This window comes from Propithecus coquereli, unplaced genomic scaffold (genome assembly GCF_000956105.1).
Source record: "Propithecus coquereli isolate 6110/MARCELLA unplaced genomic scaffold, Pcoq_1.0 Scaffold46, whole genome shotgun sequence".
In the NCBI taxonomy this organism is placed as follows: Eukaryota; Metazoa; Chordata; class Mammalia; order Primates; family Indriidae; genus Propithecus; species Propithecus coquereli.
Window position 1 is genome coordinate 1632201 of NW_012150396.1, and position 22503 is coordinate 1654703.

At 40.8% G+C, this 22503-nt stretch overlaps 1 protein-coding gene across 1 annotated transcript in view; it reads right to left on the reverse strand.

The window, feature by feature from the left end:
- Positions 1–22503, reverse strand: part of ANK2 (ankyrin 2, neuronal) — a 263985-nt gene that overhangs the window by 8309 nt on the left and 233173 nt on the right. Inside the window, exons 36-42 of the mRNA XM_012655073.1 lie at positions 21839–21860; positions 12793–19086; positions 10852–10926; positions 8617–8748; positions 6607–6750; positions 4002–4287; positions 2075–2366 (exon numbers count right to left, since the gene is read on the reverse strand). Of these exons, the coding sequence (XP_012510527.1) occupies positions 2075–2366; positions 4002–4287; positions 6607–6750; positions 8617–8748; positions 10852–10926; positions 12793–19086; positions 21839–21860 (7245 nt within the window). The remainder of the gene's footprint in view (positions 1–2074; positions 2367–4001; positions 4288–6606; positions 6751–8616; positions 8749–10851; positions 10927–12792; positions 19087–21838; positions 21861–22503) is intronic.

Here is a 22503-nt window from a genome sequence, read left to right on the forward strand (position 1 = left end):
GCCTCGGCCTCCCAGAGAGCTAGGATTACAGGCGTGAGCCACCGAGCCCGGCCCAGAATATCTCCTATTTCTAGGAGAACTTTCTGCAGGAAGTCAAAATTTCCCATAGCTATTATCTAGCAAGTAGTATATCTCCTGACATCAAAAAAGGCGGTCTGTGAATAATATTAGACTCATATTGCAGAGAAGTTGAGATGCAGAGGCCAATCAGATTTTATGGGTCTGGGCCAAAGCCAGAGATGGAGCGAAAACATATTAATGATTTTTGATTAGAGCATACATCTTGGGAGTCATATATCGAATCACTCCTCCCTAATGAAATGTTATTTTTAAAAAAGAGAAAAATCAGCTAAATTTGCTTAACATATTTTGAAACGCCGAAGCTATAGTTCTATATTTGTCTCTGCTAAAGGAAGACATGTAAATTCTAAACCAAATTATACCTTAAATATGATCAGAAATCTACCATCTAGAAATATGGTCAGCAAGAAAAGGGATTGAAATTGGATGCCCAAGTTAGGGAGAAGTTACAGGTCAACACAGGAAGCTTAAGAGAGATAACTGGATATTCATCAAGAATTAAGTGGAACAGGCCTGTATAAAGTAGGTAGAATGTAGAACGACTTATCAAAGTTTATTTATATAGAATAGATTAAACATATGAATTATCCAGATAATTGTTTCAAGTTTGACTTCACTAAGCCTCTAGATTCTTAGGCTAAATTTGGTAACTTTTAAGCCCAGATAGCATGCATGAAACATTTTTATTAGTATTCATTTAAGCCAAAAATCTGAGAGATGAAAAATTCTGTGCAAAGTAAATTTGGAACAAAAATCCATTCATGGGATGAACTGTTTCAGATAATTGTCAAAATCAGGACATAGTTTTCATTTGCCTGGAACCTTCCTAACTTTAGCGATGATTTTAGATAAATCCTGGTAGCAGATGTCACCATTAAGGTGACTAAACAAGTGTATGTCTTAAGCCCAAAGTTATGTTGCATCACTTACTTTTCCCCAGCAAATTTCAGTTTTTTCATACAACTCATCTTTTACTACTAAGTCTTAATTAATACTTTAAAAACACTTTGAAATACAAAATTTATATAAAATAAAAATTTATAAAATTTTATAAAATTTATAACATCTAAACAATTTATAAAATATGATTTTTTCTGAAAGGAAAAAATATCTAATTTAACTTATATTAAATTAAGTTTAATTCAAACACGTCTCACACTTTCCTGTGTGTAAGAATCTTCTAGGGAGTTATGTAAGAATGCAGATTCTTGCTCCCTCTCCCTCCCAGGGGTGGATTCTGATTCGGGACTTCTGAAGAGGGATCAAGTTCCCCAATTCATTACGAGACATGTGAACTATATAGGCCATGTTTGGGGAACAAATGGTTTAAATGAATTTCTTCACATGGTCCCCACCCCTCTTCACAACTTCACAAGTCAATGACAAAGGAAATGCTTTGCCGCGATCGCATGCCACCGTCAGGCATGTAGACATTTAGAAACGGCAGTAAGTTTAGGCATGATGTTCTTTTTCTAAGTCATTCCTGAAATAAATCTAATGAGATCTAATTTGGAAATTATCCTTCCTCTGATGAGAAAATGCATTTGGAGAGCTACACCAGGCCTGACATCCACAGGTCGTGTGCTTGTCCCCAGGACTGCTGGCTCCCGCACACCCCGCGGCTGGCACTTACTTGACACTCCGTCAATCTCTACCATCAGCTTTCATGCCTAAGTTTACTAATTTTAAAAAGCTACATCACATACATTGTTTCATCCCAGTTTTCATTTTTCTTAGCAAAAGAGTTTCTGGTGATAATATGAGGGCTTCTGGTCAAAGAGCTAGTCTGGGCACGGTGCACCATTTCTTCTAGATTCATTGGCTCTCAGATTTTAAAAGGGATTGAGGGTTACCATGGCTCAGATGAATGAATTTGGTAACATTTTTTCGCCTTGAAATGAAAAAAATAAACCACCTGAGTAATGGAAACTGAAAGAAGGTTTGTAGCTTCATTCCAGATCGGCAAGGACATGGAGAGGAAAGAAAGTCTTACCTTTTCAAATGCTGTATTTTCCTGGAGTCTTTCCAAGGCCTGCGACTGGTCATCAGCAGACTCCTCTATCACCAGGCTCGTCTTCTGCGGAGAGCTCTCGTCCCCGCGTCCTGGGTGCTCTTCGGGCTCCTGTATGATGGGAGAGCCTCCCTGCCCGCTGGGCGCTGGCATCTGGGGGTACAGCCTTTCCTCCTCAGGGGGGCTACCAACCTCCTCGGGTGTCTTGCTGGGAGAGCCAGGTACTACCATGGACTTTTGAGTCTCTGACACTTCTGTTCTTGGGGATGTCACACTGGAATGAAAAAGCCAAATGATACCTCAGGGTTATTTGCATTTCTCCTCCTACTCAAGAAAGGGAATTGCAAGGGAAAATGGAGTTCCTCTTCATAGTCCATGAGAGTCAAAATAGTTTTTGCAAATTTGTCCGAGAAAGGTAATTTGAAGAAAAATAATGCTGTAAGATATACTACTGAGTTGTAGCTCATGGATCTACCAGTGACAGAGAGTGATGTGTTCGGAAGATAAAAATTATCCTAAAGTGTATTACAGTTATCTGACCTCTACAAATTGTATGTGTCGCAATTTCATCTTTTCTTTGATAACTCAATATTGAGGACTTGAGTTTTAGATAACAAAAATTTGTAGATAATAAGGTTTTTGAAGCAAGAATCCAATTTGGCAGAATTAATTAAATCTCCATGTTAATACAGTTGTCATAATCGTATATATAGGGAAATTCCTATTGTACCTCTGAAAAACTTTTACTTAGTAGAGGGATCGGTTGACTCTGAAACGTTTTCCATTGATATAGTTTGGAGTTATTCCAACAAAACCTTTAATAATCTCAATTACTAAATAAGAAAATTCTTTGCCTTTTCTCCCCCCAACTTTTTTTGGTAGTTAGGGCAGTTTTCTGCCACTTCACAGATATCAAATGGCCAGCGTGCCTCTCTGTGATCCCCCTTCTGTCCGTCTCTTTCTCTTACCTCTTCTCTCCCCTGAAACCTGTAGGGAGAGGGGAGGGGGTTCAGGGGAAGAAGAGAGGGTTTTGTTACCCATTCCCCCTTCTTCTCATGTCAGTGACCCCAAAACAAAACTCACTTACTGACAAAGGCAATGCCATGATGCAATCTCATGACACACTGTTCCCAGATTTCAGGGTTGGGGACACGTTTGCCACTCTCATGATCTGTCGTCTTTTTCCGGACAACCAGTGTCACTTAAACAACTTTCTCCTTGCTTCCATAAATCCCTGAACTTAAATTTTGGGCCAAATCATGTTCCTCAACTTCCGTCAGCCAGAAACTCTCTAAAAGCCTTGTTTTTATTCCCACCGCAACTCCATCCCACCTCATTTTATGGTCTTTTATTCTGTGAGAATAATTTGTATTGTGTTTATATTTTTATAGTTAGCCACCTTATATCTGTGCTGAAATATGCCATGGGCTGCTGTACCCACACCGTCACTGTTCCTACTCCATGTCAGCCATGCACCGGGCACAGTATTTGAAACATTACAGAGCAAACGATGCAACAACACTACAAACCACAGCTGTTTCATCTACATGACATTTTACAGTTTAAGCAATGCTGCCACAGGCGTCTCTTTGACCTTTGACCCCGTGAGATGGGTAAAGTGCATATTATGATCATAACTTATAGGGGTAGAATGGAGATTCGAAACACTTAAGGGCTTGTCCAAAGTCACAGAACTGAAGTTGGCCCAAGCATGTCTGTGTTATACGACATGATCACAATTATCTCTTAAATGTCACATTTTTCTTTTCCTGTAGCTCTGGCATTTGTTATTGGTGGGGTCATTTTAATATTATTTAAAAACTAGTTATGCTTGTACATGCCTGGCATCCTGGCCACAATGGCCTATTTCTTTAGACGTACATGTGACAGGCTTTCTTTTGAAACTCACAAGTATTCCTGCTGATGCTCAAGAGATGATTCTTCGGGCAGGTCTTGCATTTTCCCTGAGAAATCCTGTTGCACTTGCTCCTTCTCAGTTTGGGGAACAGGTACTGTTGCTGAGCTGTCCCCATCAGTTTTGGGGACAGAATCCTGAAAAGTGGAATAACCGACAGAAATATCTTCCTCGGAGACGATGGGCGGATGATCACAAGGCTCGCTTCCTTTAGAGACAGCTTGCTCCTCTTTCTGCTTATGCTGTGCGGTGGATAGCTCCTCTTGAAGCACTGAGAACCCTAAGGAAGATTTAAATTAAGTATTTAATGGAAGCTCTCCTATATTAAATGGATACTCATCAAGTAACCACTGCGTGCCGTGTCCTGAGATAGGCCCATGGGCTATAAAGGGTCTGCCTTCGAGAAGCTGATCATGGCAGGGGGCACAGGCAAGGAAGAGTCCACCCAAAAGCAGCATGACTGGCTGCAGGTGCCAGTTAATGAATGCATGAGCACCTAACTCAGGGGTAAAGAATTTGGAAAGGAAATGCAGAGGGGTGATATCTTAAGGAGATCTAATAGTAAGTAGGAGTCAACTATGATAGTCAAGGCATAGAATCTACGGGAGGAGTCAGGGTTAACAATAACGATGATAAATAATAGCTAATACATGCTGGATATTTACTCTGTCAGGTACTGTTCTAAGTGCTTTGCAATATTAATTTGTTTAACCGTCGCTGCAGTACCCTGAGGCCAGTATTCTTTTGACGTAGAGTCTCTTATGCCAGGCTAAGGAATTTCATTCTATCCAGGGCAATGAGAAGCCATTGGAAGAGATTTGGCAGAGGAGTGATTGACATTCATCTATTTATTCATTCATTCCACAGATATATACTGAGCATCAACTATGTAGTAGGTGCTGTTCAGATGCTAGATATATAGCAGTGAACAAGATTGAAAAAGCTTTTGCCCTCACTGAACTTGCATTTCTGCATATATATGTTAAATATTAGGAGAAAAGTAAGCCAGGGTATAAAATAAATAGTGCTAGTATTTTAGATAGACTTGCTGGGAACGGCTCCCCTTAGGAGGTCATATTTAAGCAGTGACCAGAACAAAGTGAGAGGAAAAGGTATCCGACGATCTGAGGGAAGAACACTTGAAGGTGGAAAGAATAGGAAGTGCAAGGGTCCTGAGGCACAGGAATGCTCAGGTGCTCCAGGAACAGCAAGGAGGCCAGGTGTCGGGACTAGTGAGAGAGGGAGGGAGGGAGATGGGGACAAGCTATGAGGCTCTCGCTTAACACTAACACACACGATCATCGAAACCCATGAGAAGTAAGACGCCATAGAAAAGGAGACTGAGGAGGAATAGTCCATAAAGTACAAAAAAAAAGGAGACACAGGAGTGTCATGGAGAGTAAGAAGACATTTTAAGTAGAAGAGATTAATTATTTGTGCCAATATCACTAAGAAGTGAAGTTAAGTAGAAGACTGAGAACTGCCCACTGGATTTGACAATGAGGAAACAATTGGTGAATTTTACAAGATTGACTAAAGTGAGTTCTAGAGACAGTCCTAGAGGGAAGAGAAGAAGTAGGCAAAGAAAATTCTATCCTTTTAAGAGGTTTCCTATGAAAGGATGGCGAAACAGAGCAGTAACACAGTGGGCATATTATAGAATGAAAGACATCATTTGCTTTGTTTTGTTCTTAAAGACGAAACCTATTAAAGCATCTTTCAGTGCTGTTAGGTGTGGTCCAGTTGATGGAAGCCAGAATGGATACTCTCGGCAGTGACGTTCTCGATTGGGTAAAAGGGGATGAAATCCAGTACAAAAGAAGAGACGATGGCTTCAGCAAAGCAAGGACATTTCATCCATTGCAATAGGAGGGAAGGTAGAGTATGTGCCTGATTCAGAATGCACTCGAGATGGTAGATTTTATGGTGGAAGAATACAGACATTTGCTTGTGATTATTCTTATTTTTTCTAGGAAACATGAAGTTTGGTCCTCATCTGCGAATAAATAAGGAGAGGAGATAATGTTGGAAGTTTGAAGGAAAAAGAGAACATGTGAAATAGAGATAAGAAACAGAGACAGAGAAAGAGAGTCACTGAGCTGCAAGTAAATGACAACAAGTTTGAGAAACTTAAACATGGAAAAGGTGGCTGGAGGTCCCAGTGGGTTTGAAGAAGTGTTGGTGTAGAAGTAGAAAAGGAAGTCAGTGCAATGCTTCGAGTTAGCACCTAGAGGTAGGACAGTTGCTGGTAATGATACAGTATTGCTTGTGTGGACAGAAATGGGTGGCGAAGGTAGAGTAAAAAATACAAGCATAAGAGATACGATCACGAAAGTGAGGAAATGGAATTGGATGGATCACCCAGGATGATGGAGAAATAACAAAGAATGAGCGGTGGGGGGTTGGGCAGGCACCAACAAAATGGGCAGGGAAGTCTCAGGGTAGCAAGGAAAAGAATGCATGATCACCAATGGCCGTGGGCCACCTTCTAAACACCAAGACACAGCAAGCCCAATGCCCGAACTAACTACACACAGGAGCACGTGCACACTCACACACACACACACACACACACACACACACACACACACACTTTGACCTTCACTATGATCCAGTGTAATGGTCTGTTCAATTTCTGCATAGCTATGACTGATGCGTTCCTGGAGAGGTTCTATGCTGGTCTCCATGAGATGAACAATATCCATTCGGTTGATCTTGGTGAGACATTCAATGACGCTGGTATCTGAGATAGTAGAGAAGAAGCATTTATTATATCTGAGAGGTACTCTTTTTAAAGACTCTTTCATTTAGTTGCCTTACTAAATTTTTGAGATTTGTACAGGAAACAACCAAAACCTAATTAAGGGTCTTTGTAAAAATATGCAAACAGACAAAAAAAGATATGCACAAAAAAGGTGTCATATGGTGGATGCAAGCCAGCCCTAAAAATAGAGCTGCCTGATAACACATAGCACACCCAGTCATGTCTGAATTTCAGATTAAAAGACAAATACTGTTTTAGAATAAGTATGTCCCAAATATTGCATAGATATACTTATACTAAAAATGTATTTGTCAACTATCTGAAACTGTAACTAGGTGCCCTGCTATTTTTATTTGCTAAATTTAACAATAGTATGTAGAAAGAGAAGAAATGATAAATATAGACTGGATATAGAGAGAGGCTCCCAGGTAGATTTTCAAGGAGACATCACAGGAAGTGACAAATTGAGACCAGCTGAGGGATGAGGAGAAGCTATGGGCTATATCTCTCCCCATTTTATTTGATGTGTTCAGAATATACTATATAAATTATTACATAAAATATCTAGCTGACAGTTTTTTCCCCACTTAGGTTTTTTAGAAGTAAGGGAAGCAGGAACTTACTGGTATTGGTATTGTATTGGTAATGCACTACCAATAAAACAATGCTAATTAAAGCAATTGTACCCTCTTGTCAATATTTGGAAAATATCAGGACTTGAATAACATTCCTGTTAGAAGCCAGTGCTGATACTATTTTCCACTAGTTAACACTGTTCACAGGCATGCAGTGCAAGGATTTTTATGCAACAGGTATATTTTAGAAGTGGCAATAGCTGTTCTCATTTGCTTATCGTAGTTCAGTAAGTCTTCCCTTGACATCGTCGAGAAGTTCTTGGAAACTGTGACTTTAAGCAAAATAATGCACAATGAAACCAATTTTACCATCAGCTAATTGATATAAATGAAAATTAAGTTCCACGACATATTTCCGGTCACAAAAACATAATCAAACTTCTACATAAAGATCCAAAACTCTTCTAAGGTTAAAATTAAAATAAAAGTGACCTATACACACATTTAATAAAGATTAATGAAAATAACTAAGATAACTATTTACCCAAGTTTTAGTGAATCAGTGAGTGACAGCAATCACAGTGGTGGTGAGTTCAATCAAGGAATAAATGATTCAAAGTGAACAGTGTCAGTAGCACCCCCTCCCACCACCCAGTTCAAAACCAATCACAAACAGGGCAAGCTCACCGAGTGCTTTCGTACTGCACCTTTCATTGTCATGTACGCGTATGATTATTAGACACTTTATGAATTTTTATTTGACAATAACTCACACTCATTCATTCATTCCTTTTCCAATCTGCTTATTACAATTTGGGGTCACAGGTGGCTGAAGCCTTATCCCAGCAGCTCGGGGCACAAAATGGGAACCCATCCTGGACAGGACACCATCCCATGGCAGGGCGCGTGCACGTGCATGTGCAAACACACACACACACATACACACACACACTCTCAGACTGGGACACAACAGACATGCCAGTTCATCTCATGTGCACATCTTCGGGATGTGGAAGGAAACCAGAGGACTTGGAGAACACCCATGCAGACGTGGGGAGGACACACAAACGCCACACAGTAGCCCTACAGGGAATCTTATTTCTTTTCTCATCGACAAAATGATGTTGAACAAAATGACGTTATTCGAGGACCTGCTGGACTTCAGAGTACTGGCATTTGTTGTTTTATTACTTTACTGAATTTGCAAGATGGAGTTGTTAAGCAAGGCATCTCCCCCTTTAGCCAAGCATGTGCACAGGGCCCCACCTACCTGTAGCATGCTTCCCATCCCTTTCTAGCCAATATTTCAAAAGTGCATGACTCTGGTCTTGAAGGGAATTGGGATTCTCAATTCGAATTTGGTGGATTTGTTCCTCAGTGAAATCCAGTTCTCTTGCTAATTCTAGAAGAAAAAAATATCACTTTGTTAACATATTAACTTCAAGGTTTGAATCTCTACACCTTGCTTTGTGCTTTTATAAACGATGTGTTCTTTATATTGGGGTGAATATTTGGGTTCTTTTATTATATTTCTATATATTAGAAGTAACTCACATATGCCTTTGTTCTTCTAGTACTAATTGTGGATTTTTCCTATAAAACGGGGTATAGAATTGATCACTTCCTAGCAAAAATATTATGTGTGAGGCAGTGATGATAAAATTTGTATAATTCAGACTCATTTAATTCCAAAATGCAAATGAGACCTTTAATACTTGCTTATACTCTTAACCAAGATAACGGCAAACAAATGACTGAAAACAGGAGAAAAAACATTTCTCCCTTTTAATTATCATAGGTGATGTTTTAAGTGCTATAAATCCTGTTTCTGGGTTTTTGGTTGGATGAACTCCTTTCTTTGATTTGATGTCACGTGAATAAAAGGTCTGGGAAGCATTCATTGACCTAGGGAAGAAGCCACAAAGTTTTCCTTTAAATTCTATCATTAATATTCCATATGGATGCATATGTATTATGAGGTGTATATGGCGGGTAAATGGGATGACCTCTTTGGAGGGCAATTTGAAAATATCTTTCAAAATTAAAAATACATGTCTCCTACCCAGCAATTCTATGTTTAAGAATATGCCCTATATATACTCACAAAAATATACCAGTGCACAAGGTTATTTACTGTCATTAACAGGAAACAACCTAAAATCCATCAACAAAGGCCATTAGATAAAATTATGGAACTTTCATACAGTGGAATTAAATAGCCACTTAAAAGAATTAAACAGGTATGTCTATCCTGACAGAATATTTATGAGAAATATTAAGTGAAATTTTGCTTACTTTTAAATGATAGGCATATATATAGGCATTATATATTTTTGTAAATACATGAAATAATGTTAGCAGTTACCTTCGAGGCATGGGCCTAGAAGAGCAGGAGTAAGTATGAGGGATATATTTACTTTTCATTTTTTACCATGCTATATGGTTGTAGGGCTTGAATTTTCACCAAATATATACCTATTACATTTAATATGTATGTATGGATACATAAACATTTAAGGAATAAAATAAATAATTCTGAATGTTACTTTTCTAGTAAGACAATCAGGAATATTTTTATATCATTCCATCCCCTAAATCGCTCAATTAAATAAGCCTGATAAATATGTAAAAATTACTTTAAAATTATTAAAAGTGAGACGATATGTGTTCCTCCTGATTCTAGTCATTTATTCTAAATTGTCAATTATCTTTAAGAGTATTATGGACTTTTATTCATCATCGAATCTTTAAGACATTGAAAGGAGGAGAATATTACCTTATAATGTTTGTCTCAAGGTAGTAGTCAGTCACAAGTGATAGAAAAAAAAAGACTTAAAAAACAAAAAGTCACACTGACAATTGTGCTTTAATATGGTTAAGTCACAGGTAGATGAAAGTGTATAGTTTTTCAAGCCTACGAATCATGATTTGTAAATAAAACCATATTGAGTTTAGAATTCATTTTCCCTTAATAAATTATTTAACATATAATTTCTATACTTAAACACTTCCATTTCTCAAAAATTAGTGAAACAACCCATTTATGTGTGCTTCAACATTCAGCCAAAGCAAATTTTAATGCTGTTTATTATGAAGATATCTGACAAAAGGTATCTAAAAGAAGGAACCCTAGTTCAATCTCAAATTAAATTTTATGAAAATTACATCCCACGATGGTTTTTGAAACACAATAATCTCCCCCCAATTTAGATATCCAAACTGCCAAAGGAGGGTGATGAAGGTTGGTGTATTCTCAAAAATCTTCAAATCTAAGGTTCTATTATTCTAAGTAACAATGAAAGAGCCGATAAAAGGTCTGCCCTAGGCTATACCATTAGCTAATGCAAAGCCTGGATTATGTAGTTCTTAGTTTATTATGCTTTTCGTTATTGCTCATGTTCTTCCTCAAACAAAGAGGGGAAAAGACTGTTTTTCGTTGTTAATGATGCTGGGCTGATGCATCTATGCCGGTTTTGCTGAAAAGCTGGGCCACACTTCATTTTACCTGTCCAGCTGAAGCCAAGGTGATCGGCAATATAAGCCAGCCTCTCCTCGATCCGTTCCTGCTCATCCTGTGCATCTACAGAAGGTCAAAAACAGAATGGCCAAAGGTTGTCTAAGACAGGAGAGGAACCACAGTCCAGATTCATCCAAAGAAGGGAAGTCACTTGTCCAAATATTTGATGGTAGCACAAATTAGCCGTTACAGTTTAGATCATATTAAGGTTGTATGTTTGTCTGATTTCTGGGGTGGAATGGGGAATAAATATGAATCATGAAAACCATCTGCTTCCATATCTCTTTAATCAAGACTAGTTATTGGACATAATTATATAAGTGGCTGATTTCTAGTAATGTTAAGACTTTCCTTTTAAATTAACTGAGAGAATACTGCCCACCAGAAGACAACCACCTTGTTCATAAAACACCAGAGAAATCATAAATGGCACGCAGAAGTAGAGTAATTGGTAGGACCTCCTAGCAATGCCTATGGAGATATAAATCACTTCCAGGTCATATCTGAAAGAAATCACATTGGATCAGGCCTGGTGGCTCACGCCTATAATCCTAGCACTCTGGGAGGCCGAGGCGAGAGAATCACTTGAGCTCAGGGGTTCGAGACCAGCCTGAGCAAGAACGAGACCCCGTCTCTACTAAAATTAGAAAAATCTGCTGGGCATGGTGGCACACGCCTGTAGCCCCCGCTACTCGGGAGGCTGAGGCAGGAGGATCCCTTGAGCCCAGGCGTTTGAGGTTACAGTGAGCTATGATGATGGCACTGCACTCGAGCAGGGGAAACAGAGCAAGACTCTGTCTAAAGAAAAAAGAAATCACACTGGAGATTTGCAAGAGATCTTGATCATAGGTTGATTCCACCATCCTGGATTTATCCAGGGTAGCCAGAAACTACATTTGTCTTGGTCTTGGTGACCTTGGAAGAAGAGAGGATAAATGTGTATGTGTCTGTATGTGTACATTGTATCAGTATGCATATGCCTTTTGGGCAAGGTTTCTGCCTGTGTGCTACTAAGTAAGCTCATATATTACTCATTCCCACAAACTGTAATTTTCCCATTCATTTTTAACTCCTGTTTACCAATGGGCAGCATTTTAGACCTCGGTATCCCAAAATTTTATATAACCCAAATTAAGAATAACAGTCTTCATTGTAGAGATATTGGAAGACCAGAGGCTACTTTTCAAAGCCATCTATGGTTTTCTCTTTCATAATTCAAAGAGCCATCATCCCCTCAACATTCAACTTAAATCGTGCAAAGTTTGAGTTTTTGTTGTCTGCTGCATATAACTGGAGTACATTTGTCATTCATTTACCAAATAAATGAAAAGCATATTTTTACCTTAGGTTTGTTTGCTTAAAGTGTTTACCAATGGTATCTGAAATCCAACCTTTCTGAATCAAAAACAGATCCACAACAATTAGAATTTCATGACACAGAAAATCTTCTTAAGCAAATGCTTTCCTAATGATTACAAAATTGTAAGTACAAATTATTGTAAAGTACCCCAAGGTAAGAAGAAAAAGCACTAAAAGTCCTCGTACTATGAAACAAAAACCAATATATTCATGTGCAAAAGCAAAAGTTCTTGATTTGAGGCTAAGCTTGGGACTTCAGAACAACAAAACTCAAAGCTTGCATGGCCTTAACGTGCAGTGACTAAAGAAAAGGCAAGGTCGCTGTTGCCTGGTTATTATGTTTATGTTTTCCATAAGCATTCTCATTACTCAATCTTGAGATTGTTTTCATAGACAAGAGTATACAGAGAAAGCACAAAACACAAAGGGCTTACAGAAACACATTAATCACTACAGAAAGCTTAAAGAAAATGAGACACAAATCACCAAATAAAACAATCATACAAAAAAAAAAACTATATCAAATTTATGACATGCGTAGCACAGGGAATCCCAGTGGCTGGCAAATACCTTCAGCATGGTCATGGCCATTGTCATCAGGGATGCGTTCAATCAGAGTCTCAATGGACTCATCCCAAATGGGCCGTGTGTCAAAGATGTCCTCAGGAACTGAGTGCTCGGTCTCAACAGGTGGCAGATTTTCAATTACTGAAACTTCCAGGGCACTACTACTTTCATCATCTGAAACTAACTCCTGTTCCCTTTCTGACTGTGTAAGTCTATCCACTAACTTGGAAGCCTCATCACTAATCTCCTCAAAGAATTCTATGGAGTTTCTGTAAAGGTCAAAGAAATGTTCCTTACTTTCTTTGGTGGGACTCATGCCCCCCCTGCAGGAAGATGTGGTGCTTCTGCTCTTAACTGGCAATCGAGATGCAAATATCTTTGTTCTTGCGGCCTCTCCTTCGGATTCTAATTCAAGCTCATCTTCCCCCAGTCCACTCTCTGTCTCCGTCTCAGTGTAACTTCTGGTTTTTACTGGGAATTTGGTTTTTGAGTCCAAAGAACTAGCATCAGATTCAGATTTGCTTCTATTATCTGGTGCTCTGCTTGTCATGTCCCGCCCCTGAGGAGCCACTGTCTCCTGGAGAGATGAGTCTAGATGTGAGAGCTGCTGCTCAACTCTTTGGATGGATGCTTTGACAGGGATTTTGGACTTTGGTTTTGCTTCATCCTCTTTACTTTCCTCATCCAGACTGGATAAATCTTCAGAAAGTGAACTCTCAAAGTCTGCAGATGGAGGTGCTGGGGTTGAAGTGGGTATAGTCCTTACGGGAATTTTGGATTTGCTTTCAGTAGAAGGCACGTTCTCCATGGATGCAGTAGGGATTTCAATCACTGATTTCTGTTCCTCTGGGGAAGAGTCGGGAGAATCATCATCCCTATCTGAATATACAGACCTGGTGACTGTGGAAAAATCTAACTGGACTTTCACAACTGGTTCAGGGGAATCAGGGCAAGATGTCTGCTTCACACCAGATGGAGGAGGTGCATCACCCACTTGCATGGCGGGGAGGTCCTCAGCCCCTACAGAAATGGCCTCTTTTGTTGATGTTTCCGTGGAGGCTGAAATCCCCATCTGGGAGTTAAGTTGAGCATCTGAAGCAGATATTTCCTCTACTTCCTCACTCAGGTCATCTGGAAGTAAGTCTGCTTCATCATCCACTGTTTCTTTTGATTCTGAAAGTGCTAGTGACTCAGCTGATGTCTCCAGCTGTGGGGGCTCTGCCCCAGTCGTTCTGTCTTTCATGTCTTCAGAGGGAGTCTCTTCCCCGGATTCTTGACCAATTTGGAAAAAGTGAAAACTTTCATCTGCATAAGACCTTTTGGTCATATCAATGGCACCACTTCGGGTCATCTCAAATAATTTTCCTTCCTGAAAGAGAAATGGATTTTGTTCACTTGTTGGAGTCCCCTCTTCAGTTGGGGTCCTAGCAGGAGTAGTGTCAGGGGTGGTACCCTGTGATTGTCTGTCTACCATCAAACCAAATATCTTTTGCTCTTCCTCTTTCACTCGAGCCTCAAAAGCTTCATCATCTTCACGAATTTCACTCCAGGAATCAGAATCCACATCAGTTTTTGTGATGATGACTTTGCTTATTTGTTCACCAACAACTGCTGGTGTATTTGGCACAGTAGGCTCTGAAGATGAAGGAGTTCTATCTGATTGCATTTCCCATAAGGTACTTTCTTGTTTGGATTCTATGTTCATGTTCTGGCCCTCAACATTAGATTCTTTGCCTGAAACAGTTCCACTAGATGAGGCTGCCATTACTACATCTTCAACGGAGGATGTGCTAGAGACAGAATACACTTCAGAAGAGTGAAAACCTGTGGTGTGATTTGCATCTGTTTCATCTGTTTGAGTTTTGCTTTCTTCACTAGAGAAAAAAGATTGGGAAGGAACATTTTCATAAGGGCTTGTGATTTGAGGACCGTAGATTTCAGCAGTCTCAGCTAGGTCAGACACGGGAACATCCATGGAAAATCCATCTGTTTGAGTCGTAACGGATGAATCCTGCGTGGAGCAGTCCTTTGACAAGCTCTCAAGTGTTTCGTCAGTTTTCGTGACCTCCATTTTTGTCGTACAAGACATGGAGGCTATGCCTTCATCTAATTCTTTTCCTTCAGATACTGGACAATGAGACAAAGAGGACAGAGGCGAAGAGCTTTCACTGGGGCAATCTACTTGTGGAGATTCCACTCTAGAAACATCAAGCTCTTCTCCTTCTGTGTCTTTTTCCTGTGTGCCTTGGGGAGCTAATGGTTCTTTATGGGTGACTAGCTGTTCATCGGTATCATCACCAGCTGAACTCTGGAGGCCTGAAGAGACAGGAGTGGTTGAGCCACTAGGACTCATGGCCTCACATCCATGACCGTCACACATTTTTGGCTGATCAGCGTCCCTGTTTACATCATCGTCAGACCTATCTGCACCCCCAGTGAAAGCAGTATGACTGTCTTCAGCTAGATGGGATTCACAGTCTTTTTCTTCTTCTGATTTACCTGTCTCTTCCTCAGCATCTTCATTCATCTTGAAAGTATATTGTTTGGAAACTATAGGCTGGAACTGTACTTCTTCTGGACTGGAATTGGAGTCCATGCTGGATGGAAGTGGAGAAGGAGGCTGCACTCGAATAACTGGTTCAGACAAAAGGCCCGAGTCAGAACCTTTTTTCAGCTGTGTCAATTCAGGTTCACTTTCTGAGGAGGAAGAAGCTTTTCTGCTCTCTGAAGTTACCAAGACAGGGACATCACTTTCACCCTCCACACTCCCCATATGTTTTGGTTCATCCACATCTGCTGAACACTCTGCATCTGGGTCAGAGGATGAAGAAGACTCTTCCTGTTTAGGTTCTCTTTTGTAGTCCCTTTTCTGCTTTGCTTCTTGTTCCAGTTCATCGAACATTTTGATTTTGGTTACCATTTTAAACATTTCCTCTTCCGGTGTGAACCTCTTTTTCTCCCCATTTTCTGAATCATCCTCCTCTGCGCATTCATGAATCACAGCTGGTTTTGGTGTGCTGGCATCTATGGCTTTGGGTGTGACCTCATAGCTAACTTCTTCAGAGCTGGGGGTGTCAGGAGAAAGGGGGCTCTTCCCTGAGCTCTCCATGAGTGACGTCTGCTCGAGACTGTCATCCTCAGCACTGCCGTCAGGGTCCCGGAGTAGCCGGGACCGCATGGAGGCCATTTCCGTAAAAAGTTCTGTTTTGGCAACAGCTGCAGGAAGAGGAAAGTGACTTGGGAGAATTCCAGCCTTCGTCTTTGGTTCAACAGGGCTGCTTTCAAGAGAGTCACGACAAGGGGATTCTTTCAGAGGACTTGGTTCCAGAGAATCAGGAGTTTTGTGTGAAGAGTTGTCTTCTAGCACAGGGCTGGCTTCCAGAGAGTCTTTGTGGCTTACTGCTAAGGATTCGTCAGCCACAGGGCTGAGGACTTCACTATCTCGACTAGGAAGTGCAAGTTCTAACCCTTGGGGACTTCTAATGGCTCCCTGAGGCTTTGATTCTGCGCCTGCGTCTGTCTTTACAGAAGCATCAGGTAGGGGGGAGGCCTTTGTCTCATTTGAGGGGGTTGTGGGTTCCTGAGCTGCACTAACAGTTTGTGTCTCGTGGGCTGAACTACCAAGTGCGGACTGACCTTCATCACAGGCGGCTTCCTCAGTCACTGCCTCGGGTACTTCCTTTGCTAATGATATGCTAGAGCTGCCCGGGCGATCACTGTCTCGTTTGGGGCACGTGTCTGTGGAAGGGTCTCGAGTGCCCTCTTTCTGCAGACACTCAGGGGAGGGCTCTGAGCCCTCAGTGACGGCAGCACCTTGCTCCTCAGAGCCCTCAGTAACGTCTTTGGTTGTGGGAGGTTCTTTTTCTGAATGAATTTCTGTTGGTGCTTCTAACTTGGCGGTTTCCTTTGTTTCCACAATCTGCTCCTCACTTTTCTTGGGGGAGAAAGAAAGGCTTTCTGGGCTTGTCTCGGGGGTCTCCGCTAGGCCCTCATGCTTATAGCTTTCTTCTGAACTAATCTGAGGGGTCCCCTCCATCAGGCTGCCGCAGGGGGAACCTGCGATCCCTTCCTGCTTTAGGCTTTCCGAACTGCCGTCCAAAGCGCCGCTCTGCAAAGCCAGAGCGGGCAGGAACTCATCCTTCATGTAATCGAGTGGAAACGTGGTGTTGAAAGGACTAGTGAGAACTTGGTCTAAGTGAAGCTGTGCCTTTTCTGTCTCGTCGCTCCGGCGGAATTGTTGGTATTTGTCATTGTTTTCCAACTCTTGCTTGATGACATCAGAGAAGTCAGTGGAGGTTTTCCTGTCTGGGCTGATCTGGAGATCCATGTCTCCCTGCTCATCCGCCATCTTCTCTTTGGGGGTGTCACTCTCTCTGTGGCTTTTTTCTTCAGGTGCTGACTCAACAGGGTCAGGTATTTTGCGGCTGAGAATTTTCTCCTTTTCTCCAACTGCATCTTCTTTCTTTAACCCGATGGAAGGAACACGGACTCCTCTTCTGGATTCTGGAGCTCCCGTTACAACGAATCTCTGACTTCGTTTGATTGTCTGATTGTCTGTTTTCTGTGTTTCTTTTTGAGTTGATACCTGCCCCTTTTCTTTTTCTACCCGAACTTTACCTTTTTCCTGTGGCTGCTTTGGCTTTGCTGATTTGTGCTCGAAGAGTCCAGTTTTGTGTTTTGACGGGTCCTGCCCTGACTGGAAAGCTTTCATCAACTCCCGAACAGACATGGTTTCCTCAATTCTTTCTGTTTTTGAGGTGGGGGAGACAGGTGGGTGCTTTTCTGTTTTCCCAGATGGTGACACAGGCAGGTGCTTCTCCGTTTTCCCCGACGGTGACACAGGCAGGTGCTTCTCGGTTTTCCCAGCAGTTGATACAGGCGAATGTTTTTCTGTTTTTCCAGAAGGTGAAACAGGCAAGCGTTTTTCTGTTCTCCCAGGTGATACGGGTGGATGTTTCTCTGTTCGCCCAGAGGGTGACACAGGTGGGCGTTTGTCTGTTTTGCCTGAGGGGGAAACCGGCGGGTGTCTTTCTGTTTTTGTAGATGACACAGGGGAGTGTCTTTCAGTTTTTGTCGCGGGTGATACAGGTGAGTGTTTCTCAGTTTTACTTGTCGATGACACAGGTGAATGTCTCTCAGCTTTTGGAGAGGGTGACACAGGTGAGTGTTTCTCAGTTTTACTGGATGGTGATACTGGGGGGTGCCTTTCAGTTTTTGCAGAGGAAAGAGAAGCGTGTCTTTCTGCTTTAGAGGACGGAGGCGCTGGCCCATGCCTCTCTGACTTCAGAGAGGGCGATACAGTTGGATGCGTCCTGGGGGTGGCCTTTTTTGGCACGTCCTCTTTGCCTTTGACTCTGACGGGCAACTTGCTTCGTCCTTTCTGTTCATCTTCCACTCTCTTCTGAAGGGCCTTTACTTTGTCCTTTATGGAACCAATGGGAGTTTCTTCTATCAAAGGAGACGTGGCCTTTGTGGTGGGAAGCGGTTCCGGGGCTAAACCTGTGTCTTCATCTAATGATTCCTCTGAACTACATTTTTTAAGTTCCGTTTTTTCTGCATTAGCTTGTAAACTTTCCTCTTTTTGTTTCTGCTTTTCTTTTAATTTCCTTCTTACCGGCTTCTTTATTCCCAAGCTTGGTTTGAGCTGTTTCTGTGCACTCTGTGTCTCATCTGGGGGAAGATCTTTCCCTTTATTTTCAGAACTCCTGCCAACCGCCAGAGCTTCCCGTTTCTCCCCTGCCGTGTCTCGAACCGTCTGTGGCTGCTCTTCATGACGAGGCACGTAGGAATTCAGATCGTCAGTAAGGTAGTTCACTAGCCCTGTTGAGTCTTTCTCTGCTGTTACTTTGGTCTCTTTATCTACCCTAACTTCTATGCATGGATATTCGGTGACTTCTAAAGGTGCTTTTTGCTTAGCCTCCGCTATTTCCTCATCACTGACAATAACCCATTCCTCTTCCACTAATTCCCTCTCAGACCGCGAGCGCTGCGCCCTGCCTTCATCCCTCGTGCACGTTCCACTTCTCAGGATTTCGTTCACCTTCTCTAAGTCCTCTTTAACTCTCTCAACGATTTCAAAAGGCTCTCCTGGCTCTTCCTCAGCAGCCTTCACCAGCTCCTTGACCTTAATTGAACCTGCCTTATCTGACACATCTGTGGTCAAGATGGCGGTCATTTTGATCAAATCTTGTTTCATCTCAGAAACTTCAGAGAGCAAGTCCGGACTTGCTAGGACAGGAACTTCATTAACCAGGTGACTTTTCAGGACAGATGTTTCTGTAGATTCTGTCTCATCATCTTTGATGTGAACGAAAAACATTGAAAGTAAAATGGAAATCAAAAAAGATATTGGCAAATGTAATCAGGACTGAAACGACACAGCCTCTTTTCCTGTCGTGGTGGGAGGGGCAACAAAATGGGCTGGGAATGGTGGATCCACAAGGCTTCAGGGTACAAGAGCAAAGCAAGGCTAACGGAAAAAAAACTGAAAAGGAAAAATGAGCAGGAAATAACTTGCTTAATTTTCTCACTTGTAGCACATCCACACATACAACAAAGCTATAACAAAGAATCAAGACACACACACAAAAAAACCACCACAAATCAAAACAAAGAAAGAACGCAGTGAAATTACACCGAGGTATCTCAAGATTGTTCAGATGTTACAGATGAATGTTGAAAAAAAAAAACCAACCATGGGAAAATTATAAGAAAAAAGCATTAGAAATTGCAGAAAGTTGATTTCCTCTAGGAGAAAGCCAGCAGTAGCAAACTCAGAATAACGTCTAATGATGCCTATACATTTAATAATATAAAAATCTGAAATTTGGTATATTTAGTTCTGCCAATAAGCAATGATTGTATAAAATATATTTGAATCAGCTGCAAACCGGCATTTCATCTAAGGGAAATTCACACCTAACAATGAAACAAACAGTCCGGTGCTAAGAGGCATGGTCCTTTCCTTGGAGCAACCTCCTTGTTAAACACATAACGGACAGACCAAGGAGGGAAATAAAGGAAAGGGAGGAAAAACAACACAAACAACTGTGATTAAACTTATATGTGAGTCCAAAGTTAAAATGTGATGCATGGCAACCCAAATCAGAGACAGTCACACGGGACACACGCACAGTTTATGTAAGCCAAGTTATTTCCATGCAAAGCAAAGGTGAGTAAAACTGCTGGGAGAGTCGGCCTTGCTGAAACGCACGGGCAGGAGGATGGCAAGAAATTAGGACAAATATGTAAAACGTTACGGTGGTGAAGTGTATTCCTTTCCCTACAAGTCCGCACGTGAGATGCTGAGTGTAGCGTATTCGAGGCACAGGTTGCGGGGGAGTCTGCACCAGTTAAAGGTGAGGAGGAAAACTCAGTCAAACTCTTTTAAGGTTTATTCATAAAAAGGCTTTAGGAAAGAGTTCCTTCAGCAGAGTCCTGCTTTAGAGATTATTTTATACCTAGTTGTAGATTATTTTCTGATTGTCTTTAAAACAGAACCAAACACGAGTCTGGATTTGAAACGTTTAAAACATTCACAACATCTGGGAGTCAATCAGGAGAATCCACTGCGTTATAGCAACATGGCCACATTTTTCTTTTCTTCTTTTTTTTTTTTAACAATTTAGCCAGATGGATGGATTAATTAATTCTTTCTATCCTAAACCCAAGGATCAAAGTAAAGGGCCATTTAAATAAACAGAGTTCTGAAGAAGAAAGTGGGACAATAAAACAAAGTCACTTAAAAAAAAAAAGGAGGAATCAACGAAGGCAATGATAATATAGAAACAGAAATGCCTTCTCTTGAGAGAATCTGTGTTTGCTGAGGAAACATAATATGTGAATATACATATACAAAATGTATTAAAATAACTTATATCAATACAGATTTGTTAAGTTACATAAGACAATGAAAACATCCAGAATCTCAAACATTCCAGTCCTGAATAATGATTTAACATGAGGCTAAGTCTCAATTTAAGCTAGTTCAATAACTTGGTAGTAAGTTACCCTGTGCTAGGGCTTAAAATAAAGCCCTCATTGTATAAGGCCAGATGACCATATGGAACATGGCTCTAAGTTCTCTCCTGTTGGGAACATTACTCTGAAATACAATAAATCAAAATGAATCTTAAAACCAACAAACATTAAAAATGAGAATTTTTTTCTCTAAGAGCATTTGGGCCACAAAAGCCAAGAAACTTTTAACAAAATTCGACTTGAGTTTCCACACAATAAACCAGAGAGTCGCCAGAAACAGGCCAACGAACTAAAATGTGGATTGACTATTACTAACCTGGAAGGGGGTTCTAAGATGGCTCTTTTAAGGTCTGTAAAAAACAGTTCTCTCTGTATTAGATCAAGTTTGGGACTTGCATCATTATTTAAAATCAGTCTTATAATAACACGCCGTTGTGATTAGTCATTTCACACAGGAAGTTTTAAATATTGCATTTTGGCTCCTAGATTTTTTTTGAAAATTTTCAAAAAAGTCTGTTAGACCTCAGCCCTGAAGATGTTAGTTACACTTCACCACAGTAAGGAGTGCAGGAGGGATGGGGGTTGGGGGTGTGGTGGGGAGTTAGCTTCAGCTAAGAACTAGGAGACAGTATCACTTTCGCAGGTGTATCCCACAAAAATAATGAGCTCTCTACAGAAGTCACTGTTGCTCTGTATAAAAAGTGATACTGTCATGTCGGTGCTTAAAATAGAATGAGATGACAATGTTATGCTAACAGATGCACAAACGGTAGGGCAGGTTTCTAAACAAGCATAACAGCAATATCAGGGTTAACGAGAATGTCAAAAGAAAGTGAATGCTTAGATGAATAATCATTGCATTTTACTGCTAATTAGCTGACAAATTAGATATATTCGTAATTGAACTGGCCAAGCTGCTTTTATAAATATATATTAATGATTAATACAGATAATATAAAAATATAATTATTATAGTGGTTAGTAATGGCAACTAGCTTTCATTTTAATTCATGCTTTTTTAAAATTGTAGCCAGCTTTCAAACAAACTCAATTTTATTTAAAGTCTTACTTTTTTCTGATGTCATATCGATCTGAAAGAAAACATACATACATTGAATGGTTACAAATAGCATCTTGGCTCACGGCCCCTGATGTGCACACTAAGCTGCTGTTCATAGTTATACACACGGGGGTGACACCACAAGCCAGAGGAAGGTCAGAGTGATTCGCTGCAGTTTTTCCTGAGAGTCTCCATGATTCTTATCCTAACTTTGAACAAAAATATCTGTTTTCTAAACACTATAGGTAGAAAATCCTTTCTAACATGTTATTCCTGGGAAGATATGACCCAGGCTATTTGATGTTAGAAATACATACATATTAGGGAGAGGGTCAGGAAAGGGTGAAGTCAGTACTAACAGTAGGTGTCAATTTAGTGGAGAAAAAGGAGAGAATGACACACAGCATGCCAGGGTGATACATTCGACAGGCGTAGTTTCATTATCATTAATCACAAGCCAATGTTCCAAATCTTGAAAAGAATAAAAACGGGCTATACGGCCAGGAAGAGTTCCAGAAACTGTTCAGTAGAAAAATCATCATCTAACAGAAAAAATTCATTTGTGAACACAGCCAAAGATGGTTTCACAGTTTTATTGCTCTTCCAAGCAGGTGTGTAGGTATCATGTCTAACAGCTGCGGTGATGGGGTCACTGAATACAGGAAGGAAACTGA